General features: G+C 48.0%; 1 protein-coding gene across 1 annotated transcript in view; it reads right to left on the bottom strand.

Annotated features, from left to right (window-relative positions):
* The window catches only part of LOC139574878 (SH3 and multiple ankyrin repeat domains protein 1-like), an 86633-nt gene that overhangs the window by 6064 nt on the left and 53929 nt on the right, over positions 1–26640 (bottom strand). The window contains exons 16-26 of the mRNA XM_071399856.1: positions 15918–16000; positions 15598–15722; positions 15320–15455; positions 15150–15230; positions 10137–10145; positions 9157–9183; positions 8986–9042; positions 8424–8542; positions 7915–8023; positions 3593–7193; positions 173–1069 (exon numbers count right to left, since the gene is read on the bottom strand). Coding sequence (XP_071255957.1) covers positions 173–1069; positions 3593–7193; positions 7915–8023; positions 8424–8542; positions 8986–9042; positions 9157–9183; positions 10137–10145; positions 15150–15230; positions 15320–15455; positions 15598–15722; positions 15918–16000 — 5244 coding nt within the window. The remainder of the gene's footprint in view (positions 1–172; positions 1070–3592; positions 7194–7914; positions 8024–8423; positions 8543–8985; positions 9043–9156; positions 9184–10136; positions 10146–15149; positions 15231–15319; positions 15456–15597; positions 15723–15917; positions 16001–26640) is intronic.

Raw genomic sequence — 26640 nt, 5'->3', positions numbered from 1 at the left:
CAAGAAAGACAAGAGAGATAGAGGAGATAGAGAGGACAGAGACAGGAGGCAGAGGTTTACAACCTGGCATAGGATTTGTTTTATCTTTGTTTATTTTACAAGACAGGCCTATCTCTGTACTCTTATCCTCTCACCCTGCTCCCTCTCACCTATCCATCGCTCTTCCCCTTACCTGTCAGTCACTCTCTTCAGAGCACGTTCGATGTTCATGCGGTGTCCGACGCGCGTCACCCCCAGGTCCAGATAGTCCTCCTTGGTGAGGGAGGGCAGGTGAGTGCCGTCGATCTCGTTGTCCAGGAAATGCTCCCTGTGCTCGCCCAGGTTCAGGTATCCCAGCCAATCAGCCACGTCGTATTTGGTCCAATAAGGCAGTGGCTTGGAGGCAAAGGGCTTGGAGGGGGACGGGGGAGGGAGGTGGGGGTAGCTCAGGCAGGGGGGAGCGGGGAGAGGGTGCAGGGGAGGGGATGAGCTACCAGATAAAAAGTGGGTGGGGGAGAGCGAGCGAGACACCAACAGGGAGGCGTTTGGGGGAGGAGGGGCGCCAGAGGGGGCGAAGAGAGGAGGGGAGGGGGAGAAGTAGGGGTCCCCCATGTGGTTAGCAGGCGAGGGCGGGGTCATAGAGCCACGGAGCTCGTAGAGGCTGCTGTAGAGGGGTGTGGTGGGGAGGAGGGGGAGGGAGGAGGGGCGGGGTGGACCCAGTTTGGGCCTCTCTGAGGGGGAGATGAGGGGACTGGGAGCTCTCCTACGCTGCAGGTGGTGGGACTCTGCCTTCCTGGACTCTCTACTTGGAATGAACTGGAACTCCAGGGCTTTGGTGCGATACACAGGCCGGTGTTTAGGGGAGGTGGGATAAGGGGAGTAGGTGGGGGAGGACAGGGGGGAGTGGGAGCGTGGAGGGGGCTGTACGGCAGCCACAGGGGGCTGGGGGGACGGGGGACGGTTCCAGTTGGGGTACTGGGAGGAAGGGGTGGGGGACAGGGACAGGGCGGGCTGGGAGTGGTGGATAGGGGAGGGGGACAGGGAACGAACTGAGGGGGGACTCAGGGCCGAGGCGGAGTCTTCTGAAAACCTAGGGACAGAAAAGAAGGAATGACAATGACACATACTGTACCTACGGTACATAGAGGGATTATTCATAATACGTTACCCAACCTCACCACCACTATTCATAACACGTTACCCAACCTCACCACCACTATTCATAACACGTTACCCAACCTCACCACCACTATTCATAACACGTTACCCAACCTCACCACCACTATTCATAACACGTTACCCAACCTCACCACCACTATTCATAACACATTACCCAACCTCACCACCACTATTCATAACACGTTACCCAACCTCACCACCACTATTCATAACACATTACCCAACCTCACCACCACTATTCATAACACTTTACCCAACCTCACCACCACTATTCATAACACGTTACCCAACCTCACCACCACTATTCATAACACGTTACCCAACCTCACCACCACTATTCATAACACGTTACCCAACCTCACCACCACTATTCATAACACATTAACCTCACCACCATTATTCATAACACGTTACCCAACCTCACCACCACTATTCATAACACGTTACCCAACCTCACCACCACTATTCATAACACATTACCCAACCTCACCACCACTATTCATAACACATTACCCAACCTCACCACCACTATTCATAACACATTACCCAACCTCACCACCACTATTCATAACACGTTACCCAACCTCACCACCACTATTCATAACACGTTACCCAACCTCACCACCACTATTCATAACACGTTACCCAACCTCACCACCACTGTTCATAACACGTTACCCAACCTCACCACCACTATTCATAACACGTTACCCAACCTCACCACCACTATTCATAACACGTTACCCAACCTCACCACCACTATTCATAACACATTACCCAACCTCACCACCACTATTCATAACACATTACCCAACCTCACCACCACTATTCATAACACATTAACCTCACCACCACTATTCATAACACGTTACCCAACCTCACCACCACTATTCATAACACATTAACCTCACCACCACTATTCATAACACGTTACCCAACCTCACCACCACTATTCATAACACGTTACCCAACCTCACCACCACTATTCATAACACGTTACCCAACCTCACCACCACTATTCATAACACGTTACCCAACCTCACCACCACTATTCATAACACGTTACCCAACCTCACCACCACTATTCATAACACATTACCCAACCTCACCACCACTATTCATAACACGTTACCCAACCTCACCACCACTATTCATAACACATTACCCAACCTCACCACCACTATTCATAACACATTACCCAACCTCACCACCACTATTCATAACACGTTACCCAACCTCACCACCACTATTCATAACACGTTACCCAACCTCACCACCACTATTCATAACACATTACCCAACCTCACCACCACTATTCATAACACGTTACCCAACCTCACCACCACTATTCATAACACATTACCCAACATCACCACCACTATTCATAACACATTAACCTCACCACCACTATTCATAACACGTTACCCAACCTCACCACCACTATTCATAACACATTACCCAACCTCACCACCACTATTCATAACACGTTACCCAACCTCACCACCACTATTCATAACACATTACCCAACCTCACCACCACTATTCATAACACGTTACCCAACCTCACCACCACTATTCATAACACATTACCCAACATCACCACCACTATTCATAACACATTAACCTCACCACCACTATTCATAACACGTTACCCAACCTCACCACCACTATTCATAACACATTACCCAACCTCACCACCACTATTCATAACACGTTACCCAACCTCACCACCACTATTCATAACACATTACCCAACCTCACCACCACTATTCACTAGTAGCCTACACCTGAAGACGGACATTGTTAGATTGGCTATCAATATGAGGCTCAGGATGTTAACAGCAGCTAATTGCTATTAAAGTTGTGCTGAGTAGACAGGAACTTGCTTTTCTTTTCTCTGGCTGTTGAAACACAGGCAGTAAATTGAAGAAAGGGGAAATGTTTCATGTTCAGTCAAACAGACAGTGTGTGAGAAAGGAGGAGTGCAATTACCTGTTTCTGGTGGAGAGACATAAAGCAGACGGAGACAAAAGCATGGGACATAAAAATGGGGAAGAATTTACATAGTAAAACACACTCACTCACTCACCCATTCCCACAAAATACACAACAAGTAGCACCAGGACAAGAGATCGCTGTGTGATTGATGTTTACAACACAGGAGGTTGGTGGGACCTTAATTGGGGAGAATGGGCTCGTGGTAACTGCTGGAGCGGAATCAGTGGAATGGTATCAAACACATGGCTTGACTCCATTCCAGACATTATTATGAGCCGTCCTCCCCTCAGCAGCCTCCACTGGTGTACAAGTAAAACATGCAGGCCTTTGTACTGAAATCTATGGTCTACTGAAGATAATATAACAGTAGTCATTTTACCTGTATCAACACACACAACCTCACCAAATATCCTCGAACATATCATAGAGAGTGTACCTGTGTCTACTTAGCGATCTCTGGCTCCCTCTCTGCTGCAGTTTGTTGCTGAGCTCATTGATGATGCTGGCCTTCATGCTGGACATGGGGGGGTACAGCCTCCGGCCCTCCAGGTAGGTCCCCTGGTCCCCTACTAACTGACCCTCTGACCCCCACAGAGGCTTCATCTCAGGGGTCCGGGGTCGGTCAAAGTAGGGTGACGTGGGACGCCCCAAATTCTGTGTCATCCCATAACCCTCCCGTCCTCCATCGTCCTCCTCCTCTCCTTCCTCCTCCTCCTCTTCCTCATCCTCCCTCCGTCTGTGTGACTGGAAGGAGGGCGGGGCGGTACTGGTCTCTCTGCGTAGTTCGGCCGCTCGGCCCCCCTCCCTGAACCTGCCTGATTTGGGGTAGGTGGAGACGGCGGCCGTGGCGTTGTGCATATCAAACGTCTGTCCATCCAGGTAGCTCATGTACGACTCCAGGAGGTCTGCTCCTCCCACCCTGTCTCCCTCCCCTCCTCCCTCCCTCCCTCTCTCCAGCCTTTCTTCCAGCCTCTCTCTGGCTCCTCCGCTCATGGCCAGGATGTTGTCCAGGTGGTGGTCACTGCTGCTGCGGCTGTCCAGCTCCTCTATCCCAGAGTCCACCACCGTCTCCTGGGACTCACCTGCCTTGGCTGTGGGGTGAGGGTGGTGCTCCCCTATCCTGCGGCCGGCCGCTGTAGAACCAGAGGGGGCTGGGTGTGTCCTGTCCTGGTGGGGCTGGACTGAGGTCCTCGTGGTGGTGGCAGCGGTGGTGGTGGTGGTGGTGGTGGTACAGGGAGCGGTGGAGGTCAGGGCTGCAGAGCCCCGGAAGGGGCCAGAGGAGGCTGCGGTGGAGGAGATGGGAGGGGGACCACGGTAAGATGGGGGCCCTGCAATGGAGTGGGGAGGAGGGGTGGGGGATGAGCTCCTATGGATGGTGGAGGGGCGACCCTGGGTGGGGGAGGAGCGACCCTGGGTGGGGGAGGAGCGACCCTGGGTGGGGGAGAAGCGACCTTTGGGAGGAGGAGTGGGGGAGGAACGCCCATGGGAAGGGGAGGAGCGCCCGGTGTGCGTGCTGTTGTAGAGGTGGTGAGAGTGGGTCATGGCAAGGGAGGGTCTGTGAAAGGAGCTGGGTGGGGGTGGGGGGGAGACAGAGGAGGGAGGCGGGGGTCCTGTGGGCTGGAGGCTGGAGGGTGAGGGTGGAGGAAGGGGGTTGGGTGATGTCTGAGTGGGGGAGTTTCCTGACTGGGTCAGGTTGGCCACCTCACTGTCATAGGAGGTAAGGCTGGAGGTGGTGGAGTCCCCCGCCTGTGGGGAGGGTAGGGGGGTGTGGGCCGGGAACCCACTGATAAACATGTCTTTTGGGGGGGGTGGTGGGGGAGGAGGGGGAGGCGGTGGGGGCTGCTGTTGGCGAGAGGCCAGGTTGTTGATAATGGCGCGGTGTGTGTAACCTGACATTCCACCCCGGTCAAAGCTGTTGGCAAACTCCAGCGGAGGGGGCAGTGGGTCCGCAAACACAAACTCATCATCCACATCCACAGAGGGGGCAGGGGGCGGCAGAACCATGAGGCCACTGCCCCCGGAACCCCCTCCCCCCTGAGGGTGAGACGGGGCGGCTGTAGCGGGGGGAGATGGAGGGGTGAGAGACAGGATGTAGCCTGCCTCACTCTCCATCCTCAGAAAAGAGGCCTGGCGAGGCTGCTGGGACGACAGCTGAGGGGGCTGCTGGGTAGGGGCTGTCTGCTGCCTCATGTACCCCTCTCTGTCCCGCTCTCTTTCTCTCGACCTCTCCCTCTCTCTCGACCTCTCCCTCTCTCTCGACCTCTCCCTCTCTCTCTGTCTTTCCTCCCTGTAGGTGGGTTGGTAGTGCTGGGACTGGTAGTGATGCGTGTGGACTGTTTTGTCCTCAGAGAAGCGCACCCTCAGCCCCTCTCTGGTCCCGCCGCCCTCCCTTTCCCGCTCCCCTCCTCCCCCCTCCTCGCCCCAGCCTGCACCCCTGAGGATCCTGGGGGAGGGGGGTCGGCCGGTGGAGGAGGTGGTGGCGGCTAGGGAGGAGGAGGTGACCAGGTAGGAGGAGCTGGAGGAATGGGTGGCTGAGGAAGCCGGCGTGGGGGAGGTGGCCTGGGAGGGGAATGCCACCACACTGGACATCTGTCGTACAAACTGGTGCTCGGTCCCTCTCTCCCTCCTCATCCTGCCGTCGTCCTTCAGGGCCCGCTCCCTGGCAGCCAGGGCCAGGCCCAGGGGGGACGAGGGGTCCAGGACCTTTCCTGTCAGGGGGTGGATGAAGGTGGTGCCAGAGGGGACCTGCTGCTGTTGCCGGCTTGACGACCCGTAGAAGTCAGCCGGAACAGACTTGGGCTGGTAGTCTGGAGCCGGGGAGGAGTACTCTGGCAGGCCGAAGGCAGGGGGCATGCTGCGGGTGTGGTGGATGAAGGTGTCCCCAGAGAACATGCCCTCGTCGATGGACTTGGAGGGCCGGAGGCGTGGGGAGGGGCCACCAGGCTGGGGGCTGAACTGCTGCTGCTGGGAGGCCTGAGTCCTGCCTGCCCCTCCTCCTCCTCCCCCCCCCGGCCCCACCTCCTCCTCGGCAGACATGAAGATGGAGGCGCTCTTCCTGCGGGCCTCATGGAAGCGTTCCCTGTCCCGGCGGGCTGCGCCCACGATGGCCGCCCCAAACTGGCTGGTGAAGTCACTATCCTGGCCTCGGAGGGAGGGCGGTGGAGGGGCCGGAATGGAGGGGGGAGCAGGGGGTTGCGGGGCTGGGGTGGAAGGGGGTCCGTGGAGGGGTTGGGTTCTGTCAGTCTCCCCTGGTGGGGTGGGCTCAGCCTCCACACTGCTGCCCTGGCTGCTGCGGCCACTGCCACTGCTGATGGAGGGGGCCTTGACTATGATGGTGGGGATGGGGATGGAGCTCTTCTCCACTGGGGCCTTGCCCCCCAGCGTGCCCTGGCCAGCCCGCAGGTCCTCCACCTTGGACTGCTTCACCAGAGGGCCCTTCCCTCTCCGCGCCCCCCCCCCTTTAGGTACCCCCTCTCCAGCCCCCCCAGCCGCACTGCGGTCTGCCCTCTGCTGCTGGCTCTGGGTGGTCTGTTGCTGCTGGGGCATCACTGTGGCACTGCCTGAAGGTGGGGCGGCGTTACTGTAGCCCCTCCTTAGACCTGCAGCCTTGCCCCCCCCCACTCCTCCTCCCCCTCCTGATCCAACAGGCTCCCCTGGGTAGCCCCCTTTCCTAGAGGCAGTTCTGCTCTGAGCGGAGTGGGCGGGGGCATTAGAGTACTGGTGCGTGTGGTCCACCCCTCCTCCTCCAGCGCCGGTACTGGACACCCCTGCCCTTTCGCGGCCCCCGTGGGTGAAGTGCACAGACTGAGAGTAGAGCTGGTAGTGGGCTGCCGTGGAAGTGGACTGGGACACGGCCACCGAGGGCTGCTGGGAAGACTTGCCCCCTCTCCAGCCCAGGGGTGGGGCGGAGGAGAAGGGGGGGTCTGGCGGGGCTGTGGTGGGGGGCGGGGGGATGTCATCTGGGCCGGGAACCGAGAGACTTCGGGCAAACTTCATGGCTGGAGGATTGAGATGGGACTTCTCCTCTTCAGTCACCCCTGCAGTACATCACAGACAGAGATACAAGAGAGGAATGAAAAGGACTGATGCGAGAGAGAGGGACTGAGGTATAGGGATGGAGGATAGAGACAGAGCAGAGTGAGAAGAGGGGCGAGGGACAGGGTAGAGGAATGGTACAGAGAAAATACTGCTCGAACAAAAGAACAGATGATTAATGTGGGAGGCTGTCTGTCTGTCTTTGTAACTGCCTGCCTGTCTGTCTAATTGTCAGGCGGTCCTCTCCTTCATCTGTAAGTCTGTCTGTCCTCTAGCAGAGATGATGACCAGCAATATCATTCTGTATGTACTGGTAAAAGTACAGCAACGGTCATTTGCCAACAGGGTGTGATGTTATACCGCCTTTTACTTGGCGAGTCACAGGAGAAGTCCATCGTCTTTAGCTGTGTCACATTGAACCACAGTTCCAGCTCAGCTTCTGTGATGAACAGCTCCTAGAAACAGTGTATCAGCCTACAAACATTTTAGTACAGTACAACACATATAATACTGCTATACTCCACAGCAGAAGCATACTACAACATGAACCAGAGTAACATGTATGTAAACTGCAGGACAGAGACAGAACAGGTAGACTAGAAGCACATGGTATGCTGCAGCTGCAGACAGTGTGTTACAGCACAGGCCTTTAAGAGTCTAGAGGACAGACAGACGGACAGGCCGGCCAGAGGGCTGGCCAGACAGACAGAGAGACAGCCTCACCGATGGATTTCTGTCGCAGCATACCGTGTGGAGGGGCGTGGCCTGATGTGAACTGGGCGCGGTCATAGCCCAGCCCTGTCATCCCCATTTCTGATTGGTCGTAATTTGGCTGCACAGCAAGAGAGGGAAGAGGGAGCAGAGGACAATGTTCAGAAAGGATAGAACTTATATAACAGAATAAACTTTGCAGACTGTGGTACTGTGGTACTGTAAGTGCATTAAATAGCTTCACTATTCATGAAAGAGCTGTGAATTACTTGTAAAATAGTTCATATCTAGTAGTATAGTAGCTTAGGCAGTCAAACCAATCTTATTTGTATGGGTGTTGCATCAAGCTAACCCACTGAATGACATGGTGTAGCATCTCCTAAAGATGTGGGTGTTACCATAGGAACACTACAGGACAAACTGTTCCTCTCAACCCCATGACAGGTGATCGCACTAGTGAACACGAGCGCTCGCACACACACACGTGCGCCAGCACACACGCAACGCCGACACATACACACCTCATTGGCGTAAAAGGAGCCCCGGCTCCTGTCTCTCCTTGTCCCCTGACCCCGCGTCCCTTGCCCCTCATTGGTGCTGATTGTCTGCTGAGCTGCTGCCAGGATCTCATCTAGCTTATCTGAGAGACAGTGAGAAAGAGAGAGATATGGAGAGAGACGGAGAGGGAGACAGAGAGAGACGGAGAGAGAGATGGATAGCGAGAGACGGAGAGAGAGAGATGGAGAGATGGAGAGAGAGAGATGGAGAGCGAAAGACAGAGAGAGAGAGAGAGACGGAGAGAGAGAGAGACGGAGAGAGATGGACCGATAGAGAGAGGGGGGGGGGGGAGAGAGACAGACGGAGAGAGAGAGAGACGGAGAGAGAGAGAACAAGTGGTATAGAGGTTAAAGAAGAGGATGCGACAGAGTGGAGGAGGGAAAGGGTGAGGGAGAGGAGAGAGGGTCAAATCAGGCCAACAAACACTCCACCACACATCCACCCACTGAGGGGGAATTTATTGATATGTGAAAAATAAAGCCCGGCTATTCCCCTGATGCTGTACATGCATATGAAGTCTCTTACTCAAAGCCATCTGATAGACTGTCCTCTTCTTCTCTGTAACTTGTGAAGACTCGAATTCTGAAAGGATATGGAAAAACCCAGTAAGCTGACTGAATGCTAACTGGCTAGCAGAGACGTTTGCAGTTTTAACAGATAAAAACACAAAGCATAAAAAGAGTTTGTGATTTGTACCTGATTTTTTTTTCCAGGGGGTAGCAGCTGAGGACAAGGCAAAGGCAGACGTTAACTTTGGCACTTGAGTTACTGTAACACCATCACTTGTGTTACTGTAACACCATCACTTGAGTTACTGTAACACCATCACTTGAGTTACTGTAACACCATCACTTGAGTTACTGTAACACCATCACTTGAGTTACTGTAACACCATCACTTGTGTTACTGTAACACCATCACTTGAGTTACTGTAACACCATCACTTGTGTTACTGTAACACCATCACTTGAGTTACTGTAACACCATCACTTGAGTTACTGTAACACCATCACTTGAGTTACTGTAACACCATCACTTGAGTTACTGTAACACCATCACTTGAGTTACTGTAACACCATCACTTGAGTTACTGTAACACCATCACTTGAGTTACTGTAACACCATCACTTGTGTTACTGTAACACCATCACTTGAGTTACTGTAACACCATCACTTGTGTTACTGTAACACCATCACTTGAGTTACTGTAACACCATCACTTGAGTTACTGTAACACCATCACTTGAGTTACTGTAACACCATCACTTGAGTTACTGTAACACCATCACTTGTGTTACTGTAACACCATCACTTGAGTTACTGTAACACCATCACTTGAGTTACTGTAACACCATCACTTGAGTTACTGTAACACCATCACTTGAGTTACTGTAACACCATCACTTGAGTTACTGTAACACCATCACTTGAGTTACTGTAACACCATCATAGTAAGTAATACATATATTCCTATGTGTGCTGCAATCAGAAATGTCTGTGTCCTCTTTGTGACACACACACACACACACACACACACACACACACACACACACACACACACACACACACACACACACACACACACACACACACACACACACACACACACACACACACACACACACACACACACACACACACACACACACACACACACACACACACAAATCTCTCACCTCTCTCCACTGTGACGCGTCCCCACCAGGGAAGTGCAGTGAGTTCAGAGGAAAGACAGAGGTTTAAACAGAGTAGGGGAGCGTGAGTAGACCACAGGGTTCTACAGACGGGTTTAGAGAGGGGTTCAAACAGCCCCCTGTGACTGTGAGCTTGTGTATTGTGGGCACCACGTTTTTAGAGGTGGTGAGTGGTAGGAAAGTAGTCTGGTTAAGTGTTTTGTTAAAATGTCTGAAATGTTAGCTGAATTACGTTAGGGTCATTTCATTTCAGACACGCCAAATCATTCAGTTTAGAAAACAACACTGTGTGTAATAACTGTTGAACAACTTTCCAGTAAAAAGAAAGATAGCATACTGTCATTAGCCTTGTAATCGATGCTTAGGCTACTGCTTTAGAATTGAAACGTGCTGTTAAAACAACGCTGAAGAACTCAGGTAAGTGTGTGATATCATTTCCATGTTAATGCTGGTGCTATCTTGCAGCGTCACTTCCAGGTGAACTGGGACTCTGCACCAAACATAGAGGTGAGACAGTTTAATGGGCATTGTCAGAGGTAGCTATATTCATTCATGGCATTAGAATAAGCATATGGCACAGGCTGATATGGCTCCATCACACATTCTGCTCCTGAAACCTTGCTTTAGGGGACGCGCATATGGAATGAGGAGCAGAAGTTGATCCATAAAGAACAGTTGCAGGACAGACTTTTGTATGAAAAGAGATCTTTATAGCATATGTTTGTTTATGAAGATTAAATGAAACAAATATATCTACTGTATGGTTATACATTAAATATGGAGAGTATAGCTGCATTATCACCCTGGACAGGGGTCATGTATGTGTGGGGTTATACAGTATACAGTGGGGAGAACAAGTATTTGATACACTGCCGATTTTGCAGGTTTTCCTACTTACAAAGCATGTAGAGGTCTGTAATTTTTATCATAGGTACACTTCAACTATGAGAGACGGAATCTAAAACAAAAATCCAGAAAATCACATTGTATGATTTTTAAGTAATTAATTTGCATTTTATTGCATGACATAAGTATTTGATACATCAGAAAAGCAGAACTTAATATTTGGTACAGAAACCTTTGTTTGCAATTACAGAGATCATACGTTTCCTGTAGTTCTTGACTAGGTTTGCACACACTGCAGCAGGGATTTTGGCCCACTCCTCCCTACAGATCTTCTCCAGATCCTTCAGGTTTCGGGGCTGTCGCTGGGCAATACGGACTTTCAGCTCCATCCAAAGATTTTCTATTGGGTTCAGGTCTGGAGACTGGCTAGGCCACTCCAGGACCTTGAGATGCTTCTTACGGAGCCACTCCTTAGTTGCCATGGCTGTGTGCTTCGTGTCGTTGTCATGCTGGAAGACCCAGCCACGACCCATCTTCAATGCTCTTACTGAGGGAAGGAGGTTGTTGGCCAAGATCTCGCGATACATGGCCCCATCCATCCTCCCCTCAATACGGTGCAGTCGTCCTGTCCCCTTTGCAGAAAAGCATCCCCAAAGAATGATGTTTCCACCTCCATGCTTCACGGTTGGGATGGTGTTCTTGGGGTTGTACTCATACTTCTTCTTCCTCCAAACACGGCGAGTGGAGTTAGACCAAAAAGCTCTATTTTTGTCTCATCAGACCACATGACCTTCTCCCATTCCTCCTCTGGATCATCCAGATGGTCATTGGCAAACTTCAGACAGGCCTGGACATGCACTGGCTTAAGCAGGGGGACCTTGCGTGCGCTGCAGGATTTTAATCCATGACGGCGTAGTGTGTTACTAATGGTTTTCTTTGAGACTGTGGTCCCAGCTCTCTTCAGGTCATTGACCAGGTCCTGCCGTGTAGTTCTGGGCTGATCCCTCACCTTCCTCATGATCATTGATGCCCCACGAGGTGAAATCTTGCATGGAGCCCCAGACCGAGGGTGATTGACCGTCATCTTGAACTTCTTCCATTTTCTAATAATTGCGCCAACAGTTGTTTCCTTCTCACCAAGCTGCTTGCCTATTGTCCTGTAGCCCATCCCAGCCTTGTGCAGGTCTACAATTTTATCCCTGATGTCCTTACACAGCTCTCTGGTCTTGGCCATTGTGGAGAGGTTGGAATCTGTTTGATTGTGTGTGGACAGGTGTCTTTTATACAGGTAACGAGTTCAAACAGGTGCAGTTAATACAGGTAATGAGTGGAGAACAGGAGGGCTTCTTAAAGAAAAACTAACAGGTCTGTGAGAGCCGGAATTCTTACTGGTTGGTAGGTGATCAAATACTTATGTCATGCAATAAAATGCAAATTAATTATGTAAAAATCATACAATGTGATTTTCTGGATTTTTGTTTTAGATTCCGTCTCTCACAGTTGAAGTGTACCTATGATAAAAATTACAGACCTCTACATGCTTTGTAAGTAGGAAAACCTGCAAAATCGGCAGTGTATCAAATACTTGTTCTCCCCACTGTATATACTGCTATTACAGCATTAAGGTTTGTGTAGTAGTGGGACGAGGGGTTGTAACATTAGTGTAGTGTAGGTTTGGGATGTTCCATACTATAGGGGTAGTGATCATTGGTTTACAGGTGGGGGGAGATCAGGGCAGGGCAGGGGGGGTCTGTGGGGGCGGCTGCTCATGCTGTGTGTCAATCAGTCAGTCAGGGGTTTGGACCACAGAGAGGGGTGATGAGGGGAGAGTCAGGGGGTTTGGACCATATAGAAGGGTGATGAGGGGATAGTCAGGGGGTTTGGACCATATAGAGGGGTGATGAGGGGAGAGTCAGGGGGTTTGGACCATATAGAAGGGTGATGAGGGGATAGTCAGGGGGGTTGGATCACAGAGAGGGGTGATGAGGGGATAGTCAGGGGGGTTGGATCACAGAGAAGGGTGATGAGGGGAGAGTCAGGGGGTTTGGACCATATAGAAGGGTGATGAGGGGATAGTCAGGGGGGTTGGATCACAGAGAGGGGTGATGAGGGGATAGTCAGGGGGGTTGGATCACAGAGAATGGTGATGAGGGGATAGTCAGGTGGGTTGGACCACAGAGAGGGGTGATGGGGGGATAGTCAGGGGGTTTGGACCACAGAGAGGGGTGATGAGGGGATAGTCAGGGGGTTTGGACCACAGAGAGGGGTGATGAGGGGATAGTCAGGGGGTTTGGACCACAGAGAGGGGTGATGAGGGGATAGTCAGGGGGTTTGGACCACAGAGAGGGGTGATGAGGGGATAGTCAGGGGGGTTGGACCACAGAGAGGGGTGATGAGGGGATAGTCAGGGGGGTTGGACCACAGAGAGGGGTGATGAGGGGATAGTCAGGGGGGTTGGACCACAGAGAGGGGTGATGAGGGGATAGGCAGGGGGGTTGGACCACAGAGAGGGGTGATGGGGGGATAGTCAGGGGTTTGGACCACAGAGAGGGGTGATGAGGGGATAGTCAGGGGTTTGGACCACAGAGAGGGGTGATGAGGGGATAGTCAGGGGTTTGGACCACAGAGAGGGGTGATGAGGGGATAGTCAGGGGTTTGGACCACAGAGAGGGGTGATGAGGGGATAGTCAGGGGTTTGGACCACAGAGAGGGGTGATGAGGGGATAGTCAGGGGTTTGGACCACAGAGAGGGGTGATGAGGGGATAGTCAGGGGTTTGGACCACAGAGAGGGGTGATGAGGGGATAGTCAGGGGGTTTGGACCACAGAGAGGGGTGATGAGGGGATAGTCAGGGGGGTTGGACCACAGAGAGGGGTGATGAGGGGATAGTCAGGGGGTTTGGACCACAGAGAGGGGTGATGAGGGGATAGTCAGGGGGGTTGGACCACAGAGTCAGGGGTTTGGACCACAGAGAGGGGTGATGAGGGGATAGTCAGGGGTTTGGACCACAGAGAGGGGTGATGAGGGGATAGTCAGGGGTTTGGACCACAGAGAGGGGTGATGAGGGGATAGTCAGGGGTACAGTAAGCTAGTAGTTACCCAACCATCTGGATCGTATCCTGGCTCTGCACTACATGAGATAATAAGCAGTGTGTATTGAGGACAGGAGTAATGTCCCAGCAGACTGGCTTGTAAGGGAGAGTGACATGTGGGAGTGTTGGAATGAGCTGGAATCTGACCTAGGATCAGATAGGGAATACTCAGAGGCTCCCGCTTGCCTCTCATATTATCTGCTCCCATAAATCATCATCATGGGCAAAGTGAGCATGCTCAGTAGAGACCGCAGCAGCATCTACAGTAGTCTCCCTCCGAGTGACACCCACCCCCTGCAGTGTTACCCTGGCAACAACACACTCAGCCAGTGTAGGTGTTTGTGGAGACGTGGGACTGGTCTGGGGGTGCTAGGGTTATAGGGCTGGGGGGTGCAGGGGGTAAAGGGGGGCGCAGTGAGAAGGATCAGGGGGTGGGTGGGGTCATTGTTTGGGGGGTTACCTGTAGTGGGGGTGCTGGAAGTGACAGTGTGGAACCTCTGAAAGAACAGTGAAATGCATTGAGACTCTCATCCATGTTGATACCCTAACAATGCTGTCACCATTAAGGTTCTGACACCTTTCCCTGGACACTCAGACAGTACATGACAGTGTCACTTCTCTGCCTCTCTTGCTTCCCCTCCTTTTCTTCCCTCTGTCCATCACAGCATACCTCTCTGTGACTGTATCCCCTTTTTGCCTTTCCTTTCCCACTGGGCACACACTGGTTGAATCAATGTTTTTTCCACATCATCTCAATAAAATTACGTTGAATCAACGTGGAATAGACGAATAGACGTCTGGGTTCTTTCTTTTGTAGGCCTCTCTCGCTTTTTTCACTTCATGCATCTTAAGCTCCACCCATCCCTCCTGTCTTTCACCTTCTCTTCTCATCATTTCTCTCTATCTCCAGACGTACATCTCCCTCTGTTATACATTCCTCTGTATTCCTTCTAGATGCTCTTTCCCTCTCCGTATATTCCTGGTCTCCCTTTCCTCCTCTGTCCTTCTGTCTTTCCTGTCTCTACCCAGAACCCAACCCGTCTCCCCCATGTCTTACCCATCTCCTCCAGTTCTGAGGTCATGGATTTGGAGCGGAGAGCGATGGCCGGAGTGGTTAGTCTTTTACTCTGCTGGGGGACTGTGGAGAAAGGAAAGCATCATCGTCCTCATACTCATCCTCATCGCCATCATCGTTGTCGTAGTTCCAGACCCTGTGTTGTCTCTTACTTTTCTTTCTCTGGCCATCCTCCATGTCAGGGTTGCGTGTTACCATGACAACCTTGACCATGAGGGCGTTTCCACCTTGCCTGATCATGTTGACCACCTGCCTGTGTCCCACCTTCACCACATTCTGACCATTCACCTGAGAGGGGGGGGGGGGGGGGGGAGAAGTAGAGGGGAAGAAGAAGAAGTCCATGTAATTGGTTAGAGAGGGTGATCTTTCATAATAACAGTCATTGTGAAGAATCCAACTACAGCTCCCATCATGCCCTAGCACCACACACCTCAATGAGGAAGTCTCCCATTCTCAGACCGGCTCTCCAGGCCACGCCTCCTTCGTCGACAGACTCCAGGTACTGCAGTGCTGGGAAGGCTGGGGTGGGAGTGAACTCCTCGATGGGGGTCTGAGCTGAAGACAGAGAACAGAGGGGTCACCAACATTATGTCATAACCACTGTATATAACTAGACTGATGAAGCCGATGCAGCACAGTGAGACTGTCCAAGTGTGTTCATCTGTGTGTGTGTTTGTGCCTGTTTGTTAAAGGCCTGTCTGTATGTCTGACTGTCTATCTATCAACAGCTGATCGCACGTGTTTACTTACCCTTGGCTCCTCTCAGCACAAAGCCAAAACCCTCACTGTCTTTTTTCTGCAGAAGCACTGTCTTCTCCTTGATGATATAGTCACTAAGAGAGAGGACAGAGAGAGAGATGGGGAGAGACACTTAGCGATAACATGAGATACATTTAAAAAAGGAGTGGAAAAAGGGGACAGCAGGAAGAAGAGAAAGAGAGAGAGAGGTAGGAGAGAGAGAGGTAGGAGAGAGAGAGAGGTAGGAGATAGGTATCCCCCTGCATACATGCACACTGCACCAGGAGGGAGCCTTAATCCTGGGAGAGAGAGGGAGGTGGGAGGGGTCAGGGACCTTCTGAAATGAGGGCAAATTTTTTAAGCACATGAATATAAATATTTAACTGACTCTGCCCTGACTCGGCTCCCCAGAGCTGGGCAGTGGGTTTTGTATTTCCTGTGTTCTCTCGGGTCAGGGGTCAGCTGAGGACATAATGCACCAGACCAGGGGCTCGCTTGGCAGCCTTGTGTCGGCGACTGGGCGAGGTACAGTAAGATTGCGCTGGGTTGGTTGACAGAAAGACCAGAGATGTTGTTCCAGAAGCTCACTCTCTAAGATGCTAGGCTATATATGATGATGGCGGTTGCCTGAGCAACAAGCTACTGGACGTAGGATCTAGCTGGTGTAACATAGAGAGGTCTGACTACACTGGAAGAGAGAAATGTATGCACAGCTAGGTGCTCTGATGACACAGATGTAGTCATCCAAAGAAGAAGAAGAACCCTCACATGTAGAGCCAATAAAGAGGTCAGGTTATGTTTGTCCGCCTCGCTAAAATAGCCTCATGAATAAACAGGGGATAATGAGTATGGGAGATGACGATAATTGGCAGTTTCCAGTTGCTATCTAACTATAGTACATAGAGCTATCATGGAAAGACCACAGAAGAAGTGAGAATACCCACAAGCACCTGCATGTCAGCCACTTGATCCCCTTTTGGAAGACCTAGTTTAGTTAGTTAACCAGTCATCCAAACATTCAACCACATATAATGTCACTGAGTTAGTTAACCAGTCATCCAAACATTCAACCACATATAATGTCACTGAGTTAGTTAACCAGTCATCCAAACATTCAACCACATATAATGTCACTGAGTTAGTTAACCAGTCATCCAAACATTCAACCACATATAATGTCACTGAGTTAGTTAACCAGTCATCCAAACATTCAACCACATATAATGTCACTGAGTTAGTTAACCAGTCATCCAAACATTCAACCACATATAATGTCACTGAGTTAGTTAACCAGTCATCCAAACATTCAACCACATATAATGTCACTGAGTTAGCTAACCAGTCATCCAATGATTCAACCACATATAATGTCACTGAGTTAGTTAACCAGTCATCCAAACATTCAACCACATATAATGCCACTGAGTTAGTTAACCAGTCATCCAATGATTCAACCAGCTACTGTCAGCATACTGTTTACCTTTAATAATGTTTACATACTGTATGTTGCTTGACTGTTTTCTTCCCTTCTTCTTCTTTACCCATGCCGTCCCCTCCACTGGCATAGCAACTCGCATAGCAACTCACTTAAATACAGTCATTTGCCAGCATGAACCAATGAGCACCACACAATCACGAACTGCATCCATCTTTAATAACACCTTCCTCATAATTGAGCCTAGTGCACCACTGTTGACCAGAGATCTATATGGGATCTATATGGGGAATAAGGTGTAATTTGGAACCCGGCACACCTAGGGGATTGGTTTGTTAGGTTGGTTATGTTCCTCACACGAACATTCCTCTGGACTGCAGCCCAGTGGTATCTATACTGACACAAGCTCCCCTGTCATCAAGTCTGTCACCAACTCAAGGTTGTGCATACCGTAATAACACCACACAATCATCTAACCATGTTCCTCCAACATACGCATCTCCAACATACATACCTACTGTATCTCCAACGTAACTGATCCATGCAACACAATCTATAAGTTAGAGCTGGGTGATATGGACAAAAATCCCTATCGTGATAAATTACCTCAATTAATGCTACAACGATAAATAGAATGATACGTTTATAACATTAATGTGAACCACAGTTTATAACATGAACGTGCACCACCGTTTATAAAATTAATTAATGTGCACCACAGTTTATAACATTAATGTGCACCACAGTTTATATCAATGTGCACCACAGTTTATAACATGAACGTGCACCACAGTTTATAAAATTAATTAATGTGCACCACAGTTTATAACATGAACGTGCACCACAGTTTATAAAATTAATTAATGTGCACCACAGTTTATAACATGAACGTGCACCACAGTTTATAACATTAATTAATGTGCACCACAGTTTATAACATTAATGTGCACCACAGTTTATAACATGAACGTGCACCACAGTTTATGACATTAATTAATGTGCACCACAGTTTATAACATTAATGTGCACCACAGTTTATAACATTAATGTGAACCACAGTTTATAACATTAATTAATGTGCACCACAGTTTATAACATGAACGTGCACCACAGTTTATAACATGAATGTGCACCACAGTTTATAACATGAATGTGCACCACCGTTTATAACATTAATGTGAACCACAGTTTATAACATTAATGTGCACCACAGTTTATAACATGAACGTGCACCACAGTTTATAACATTAATTAATGTGCACCACAGTTTATAACATTAATTTGAACCACAGTATATAACATTAATGTGAACCACAGTTTATAACATTAATGTGAACCACAGTTTATAACATTAATGTGAACCACAGTTTATAACATTAATGTGAACCACAGTTTATGACATTAATTAATGTGCACCACAGTTTATAACATTAATGTGAACCACAGTTTATAACATTAATGTGCACCACAGTTTATAACATGAACGTGCACCACAGTTTATAAAATTAATTAATGTGCACCACAGTTTATAACATTAATGTGCACCACAGTTTATAACATTAATTAATGTGCACCACAGTTTATAACATTAATTAATGTGCACCACAGTTTATAACATTAATTTGAACCACAGTATATAACATTAATGTGAACCACAGTTTATAACATTAATGTGAACCACAGTTTATAACATTAATGTGAACCACAGTTTATAACATTAATGTGAACCACAGTTTATGACATTAATTAATGTGCACCACAGTTTATAACATTAATGTGAACCACAGTTTATAACATTAATGTGCACCACAGTTTATAACATGAACGTGCACCACAGTTTATAAAATTAATTAATGTGCACCACAGTTTATAACATGAATGTGCACCACAGTTTATAACATTAATTAATGTGAACCACAGTTTATAACATTAATGTGCACCACAGTTTATAACATTAATGTGAACCACAGTTTATGACATTAATTAATGTGCACCACAGTTTATAACATGAATGTGCACCACAGTTTATAACATGAATGTGCACCACCGTTTATAACATTAATTAATGTGCACCACAGTTTATAACATTAATGTGAACCACAGTTTATAACATTAATGTGCACCACCGTTTATAACATGAATGTGCACCACAGTTTATAACATTAATGTGCACCACAGTTTATAACATTAATGTGCACCACAGTTTATAACATTAATTAATGTGCACCACAGTTTATAACATGAATGTGCACCACAGTTTATAACATTAATTAATGTGCACCACAGTTTATAACATTAATGTGAACCACAGTTTATAACATTAATGTGCACCACCGTTTATAACATGAATGTGCACCACAGTTTATAACATTAATTAATGTGCACCACAGTTTATAACTATTATCCTTTAAACTACTGCTACTAGTTTGATGGTTGTCCCATTAACAATCACCCATATTCGCAAACTTATTTCATTTCAAACTTCAATCAATCAATCAAATGTATTTATAAAGCCCTTCTTACATCAGCTGATGTCACAAAGTGCTGTACAGAAACCCAGCCTAGAACCCCAAACAGCAATGCAGATGTAGAAGCACGTGTAGAACTTCACATTTCTCTAGTATAGGATACTTATCGTAATGAACGGTAACAGCAAAATGCCTGCGATAAGTGATCGGTATGGTCGGTGTGGATCATTTTGGGTTTATCGTCCCAGCTCTGCTATAAGTATTGGTAACATCATCTAGAAGCATAACAAGGGGGACTGCTACCCATGGCACGGCATGCACCCCTCAAACCACTTCTCATTCTCTTATACCATTTCAGTGCTGTGACATGCACACTAATGTTTGTACACATACACAGGGACACACATTGATAACACACACACGTACACACACCATATGCAGACACAGTTGAAGCAGAGCCACTAGCGGGAATACATGTTATAGATCTGCCTCCTATACCTTGTTCTCAATCAACAACAGCTCACAGACCGTCACACACAGAGACCCAGAAACACGACACACACACACATTCTGCAGATGAGAGAAGCAGCAATTATCAGACAGTTGTGTCGGTACTGTGTTGCTACTGAAGGCAGACGTACAGACACGGAAAGGAGAGGGAGAGGAGAGTGATTAATGTACATGGAGACACAGCTAGGCTGTAACGTTACTGCTAATGTACCGGGTTGTGCATGCGTCTCTCCTTCTTCACTACACACACACACACACACACACACACACACACACACACACACACACACACACACACACACACACACACACACACACACACACACACACACACACACACACACACACACACACACACACACACACACACACACACACACACACGGACGCACACACGGACGGACGCACGTACAGGCTCATGCATTGCAACACATTCCATCTGTCTATCGATTAGTCTTCCTAATCACTCCAGTCTACCATCCATGTCCACATGCATGCTCCTCTCTCTCTCTCCCTCCCTCCCTCCCTCCCTCCCTCCCTCCCTCCCTCTCACCATCCCTCTATCCTCCAGCCCTGCGACCAGTGAGAAATCAAAAACAGCCAGTACCTGTAAATGAACCAGACACTCCTATTCATGGGGCCTAGCGACGGCCAGGAAGAAGAGAGGGAGAGATCCTCCTCGCCGCATCCCCCCATCGCCATTTCCCCCCCCCTCCTCCTCCTCCTTCTCGTCTTCCAGCGAGAGAGCAGCGAGTACGAGCCGAGGGAGGGGAGGAGAGGAGGAGAGAGCGATGGAGAGAGAGAGAGCGAGGGCCTAGCTCTCCCAGCCCCTTCATACTTAAGACAGACAGAGAGAGAGAAAGAGAACGAGGGAGCAGGAGAGAGATGGAGATGGTTCACTGTGACTGCGACACAGAGAGAGAGAGAGAGAGAGAGAGAGAGAGAGAGAGAGAGAGAGAGAGAGAGAGAGAGAAGGAGGGAGTGTGTGAGTGAGGGAGGGGGAAGGGAGAGAGATATGAGGTAATTTTGAGAGAGGGGAGTAAGAGCGGGCCAAGGGGTGATCGGGTTTGTTTGCTGAGTATGTGACTATTTCATACACCAACAGAATATAAAGAGGAAAGAGACGCACACACACACACACATACACACACTCAAACACACACACATACACACACTCAAACACACATACACACACTCAAACACACACTCAAACATTCACATACACACACTCAAACATTCACACACATACACACACTCATACACACACTCAAACATTCACACACATACACACACTCAAACATTCACATACATACACACACTCAAACATTCACACAGATACACACACTCAAACATTCACACACATACACACACTCAAACATTCACATACACACTCAAACATTCACAGACATACACACACTCAAACATTCACACACATACACACACTCAAGCATTCACACACACACACACTCACTCAAACATTCACATACACACACTCAAACATTCACACACATACACACACTCAAACATTCCCACACATACACACACTCAAACATTCACACACATACACACACTCAAGCATCCACACACACACACACACACACACACACTCACTCAAACATTCACATACACACACTCAAACATTCACACACATACACACACTCAAACATTCCCACACATACACACACTCAAATATTCACACACATACACACACTCAAGCATCCACACACACACACACACACACACACACACACACACACACACACACACACACACACACACACACACACACACACACACACACACACACACACACACACACACACACACACTCAAACACACACACTCAAACAGTCACACACATTCAAACATACACACACTCAAACATTCACACACACACACTCTCAAACATTCACACACATACACACACTCAAACATACACACACTCAAACATACACACACTAAAACATTCACACACATACACACACTCAAACTTTCACATACACACACTCAAACATTCACACACATACACACACATACACACACTCAAGCGTTCACACACACACACACACACACACACACACACACACACACACACACACACACACACACACACACACACACACACACACACACACACGCACACACATTCACACACATACACACACTCAAATATTCACACACACACACACACACACACACACACACACACACACACACACACACACACACACACACACACACACACACACACTCAAACATTCACACACATACACACACTCAAACATTCACACACATACACACACTCAAACATTCACACACATACAAACATTCAAACATTCACACACACACACACACACACACACACACACACACACACACACACACACACACACACACACACACACACACACACACACACACACACACACACACACACACACACACACACACACACACACACACACACACACACACACACACACACACACACACACACACTCAAACATTCACACACATACACACACTCAAACATTCACACACATACACACACTCAAACATTCACACACATACAAACATTCAAACATTCACACACACACACACACACACACACACACACACACACACACACACACACACACACACACACACACACACACACACACACACACACACACACACACACACACACTCAAACACACACACTCAAACAGTCACACACATACACACACTCAAACATACACACACATACACACACTCAAACATTCACACACACACACACACTCTCAAACATTCACACACATACACACACTCAAATATTCACACACACACACACACACACACACACACACACACACACACACACACACACACACACACACACTCAAACATTCACACACATACACACACTCAAACATTCACACACATACACACACTCAAACATTCACACACATACAAACACTCAAACACACACACACACACACACACACACACACACACACACACACACACACACACACACACACACACACACACACACACACACACACACACTCAAACACACACACTCAAACAGTCACACACATACACACACTCAAACATACACACACATACACACACTCAAACATTCACACACACACACACTCTCAAACATTCACACACATACACACACTCAAACATACACACACTCAAACATTCACACACATACACACACTAAAACATTCACACACATACACACACTCAAACTTTCACATACACACACTCAAACATTCACACACATACACACACTCAAACATTCACACACATACACACACTCAAGCGTTCACACACACACACACACACACACTCAAACATTCACATACACACACTCAAACATTCACACACATACACACACTCAAACATTCCCACACATACACACACTCAAACATTCACACACATACACACACTCAAACATTCACATACACACACTCAAACATTCACACACATTCACACACTCAAACATTCACACACATACACACACTCAAGCATTCACACACACACACACACACACATACACACACTCAAACATTCACATACACACACTCAAACATTCACACACATACACACACTCAAACATTCACACACATACACACTCAAGCATTCACACACACACTCAAACATTCACATACCCACACTCAAACATTCACACACATACACACACACACTCAAACATTCCCACACATACACACACTCAAACATTCACACACATACACACACTCAAACATTCACATACACATACACACACTCAAACATTCACACACATACACACACTCAAACATTCACACACATACACACACTCAAACATTCACACACACACACACTCACTCAAACATTCACATACACACACTCAAACATTCACACACATACACACACTCAAACATTCCCACACATACACACACTCAAACATTCACACACATTCACACACTCAAACATTCACACACATACAAACACTCAAACACTCAAACATTCACACACACACACACACACACACACACACACACACACACACACACACACACACACACACACACACACACACACACACACACACACACACACACACACACACACTCAAACATTCACACATACACACACTCAAACATTCACACACATACACACACTCAAACATTCACACACACATTCTCAAACATTCACACACATACACACACTCAAACATTCACACACACACACACACACACACTCAAACATTCACACACATACACACACTCAAACATTCACACACATACACACACTCAAACATTCACACACATACACACACTCAAACATTCACACACACACACACACACACACACACACACACACACACTCAAACATTCACACACATACACATACTCAAACATTCACACACACACACACACACACACACACACTCAAACATTCACACACATACACCCACTCAAACATTCACACACACACAGTCACTCAAACATTCGCATACACACTCAAACATTCACATACACACACTCAAACATTCACACACATACACACACTCAAACATTCACACACATACACACACTCAAACATTCACATACACACACTCAAACATTCACACACATACACACTCAAACACATTTCTTTTTCTCTTCTCCTTTCTTCTATCTCTGTATATATCTGTCTCAGTGGTATTCACTGAGTCTGTCTATCACTGTTTTCCTCCTCAGTTATGATTCTCCATTCACAAGAACGGATGCATTTTGGATGAGTTAAGGCCATGTTCTGTTTGACTCCTCTCCCTTGCCGTAACTCACTCCAGATAGGAAGATACTGTATAACGCACTGACTGTTGCTCTGAACTGCTGAGGCTTGCATCCTGTCATCACAATCACAATGTTTTCACAACTCATATATGTATACAGGCTATTTATGATCATTATGATAGATGATTCATCTATTATCAAATTCACATAGAAATGTGACTTCTTTGAAAGCAAGTCTAAGAAGCAGTAGAAGTGTTCTATGTGAGCTATTTCTATTCTTCCCGTTCTTAAGTTTGTTTTTGCGTCTTTTACTTTCAGTTTTGTACACCAGCTTCAAACAGCTGAAAATACAATATTTTGGGTTATTGAAAATGTATTTCACAGCGGTTTAGATGGTACAATGATTCTCTACACTGTGCATTGCTTGTTTTGTCACATGAACTGAAATCAGGAGAACTATTAGAATTTTAGCAACCAGGAAATGGCAGAGAGATTTCTGCATATTGTACCTTTAATAAAGCAGATATAACACGTGAATTCTATATTCTCTCTCTCTTTTTCCCATCTCCTACCTCTTTTCACCACCTGTCAACCTATGTCTTCCTCCCATCTCACGTCTCTACCATTTCCCCATTTCTGTAATCTCTGCACTCGTTTTGTCCTACCCCTCTTCCGTCCTCTCTACTTCAGTGACCCTACATGCCCTTAAATCACTCTTAACATCTCCCCTTCCCCCATGGCCTTTAATCAACACACACACACACATGTACACCGTCCCCTCCCCTCTCCTCCTCTTTCCTCTCTCACATTGTCTGTAAACAAAGCACAGCGCATGAATGAAAAGAGGAGAGCGAGGCAGGGAAACGGGAGGAAGGAGACGCATCAAGACAGACAGGAAGAAGAAGAGAGATTCAGCTGGCGATGAGCAGCAGAAGGAAGAGAGAGAATTAGAGCAAGAGAGATTCTCTTTAAAAAGGCACTCACATCATCTCTGTCAGTGCTTCGTTCGATGTATGTCGATGTTGTCTTCTGTCGCCTTTCCCTCCCTCCCTCTCTGCCTCCCTGTCTCTCGCTCAATCTCCCCCTCTCTCTCCCCCTACCTCTCTCTGGTGCCTTTCTGCCTTCACTGCCTATTGCTGTTCTTCTCTCTCTCCTTCCCTCCCTCTCTTTTTGTTTCTCTCTCTGCATGTTACGCTATACTGCTGTGAATTTAGTGTATGGCCGCGCGTGTGTGTGTGTGAGAGAGGGAGAGAGAGAGGGAGAGCGAGAGAGAGAGGGAGAGCGAGAGCGAGGGAGAGCGAGAGAGAGGGAGAGAGGGAGAGGGAGAGAGGGAGAGAGAAAGAGAGAGAGAGAGAGAGGGAGAGAGTGAGTGAGAGAGAGAGAGGGAGAGAGTGAGAGAAAGAGAGTGAGAGAGAGAGAAAGAGAGAGCGAGTGAGAGAGGGAGAAAGAGTACAAGGTGGAGGGGGCAAGAGAGTGAATGTTGGCAGGTGTTTGGTCATGTTAGTGTGTGTGACTCATGTGTGTGTGGTCATGTGTGTGTGGTCATGTGTGTATGAGTGTATGTGTGC

The sequence above is a fragment of the Salvelinus alpinus genome, chromosome 1, assembly GCF_045679555.1.
Source record: "Salvelinus alpinus chromosome 1, SLU_Salpinus.1, whole genome shotgun sequence".
NCBI classification, from domain to species: domain Eukaryota; kingdom Metazoa; phylum Chordata; class Actinopteri; order Salmoniformes; family Salmonidae; genus Salvelinus; species Salvelinus alpinus.
Note: the sequence above shows the minus strand (reverse complement) of the source record. Positions and strands in the feature narration are given on the sequence as shown.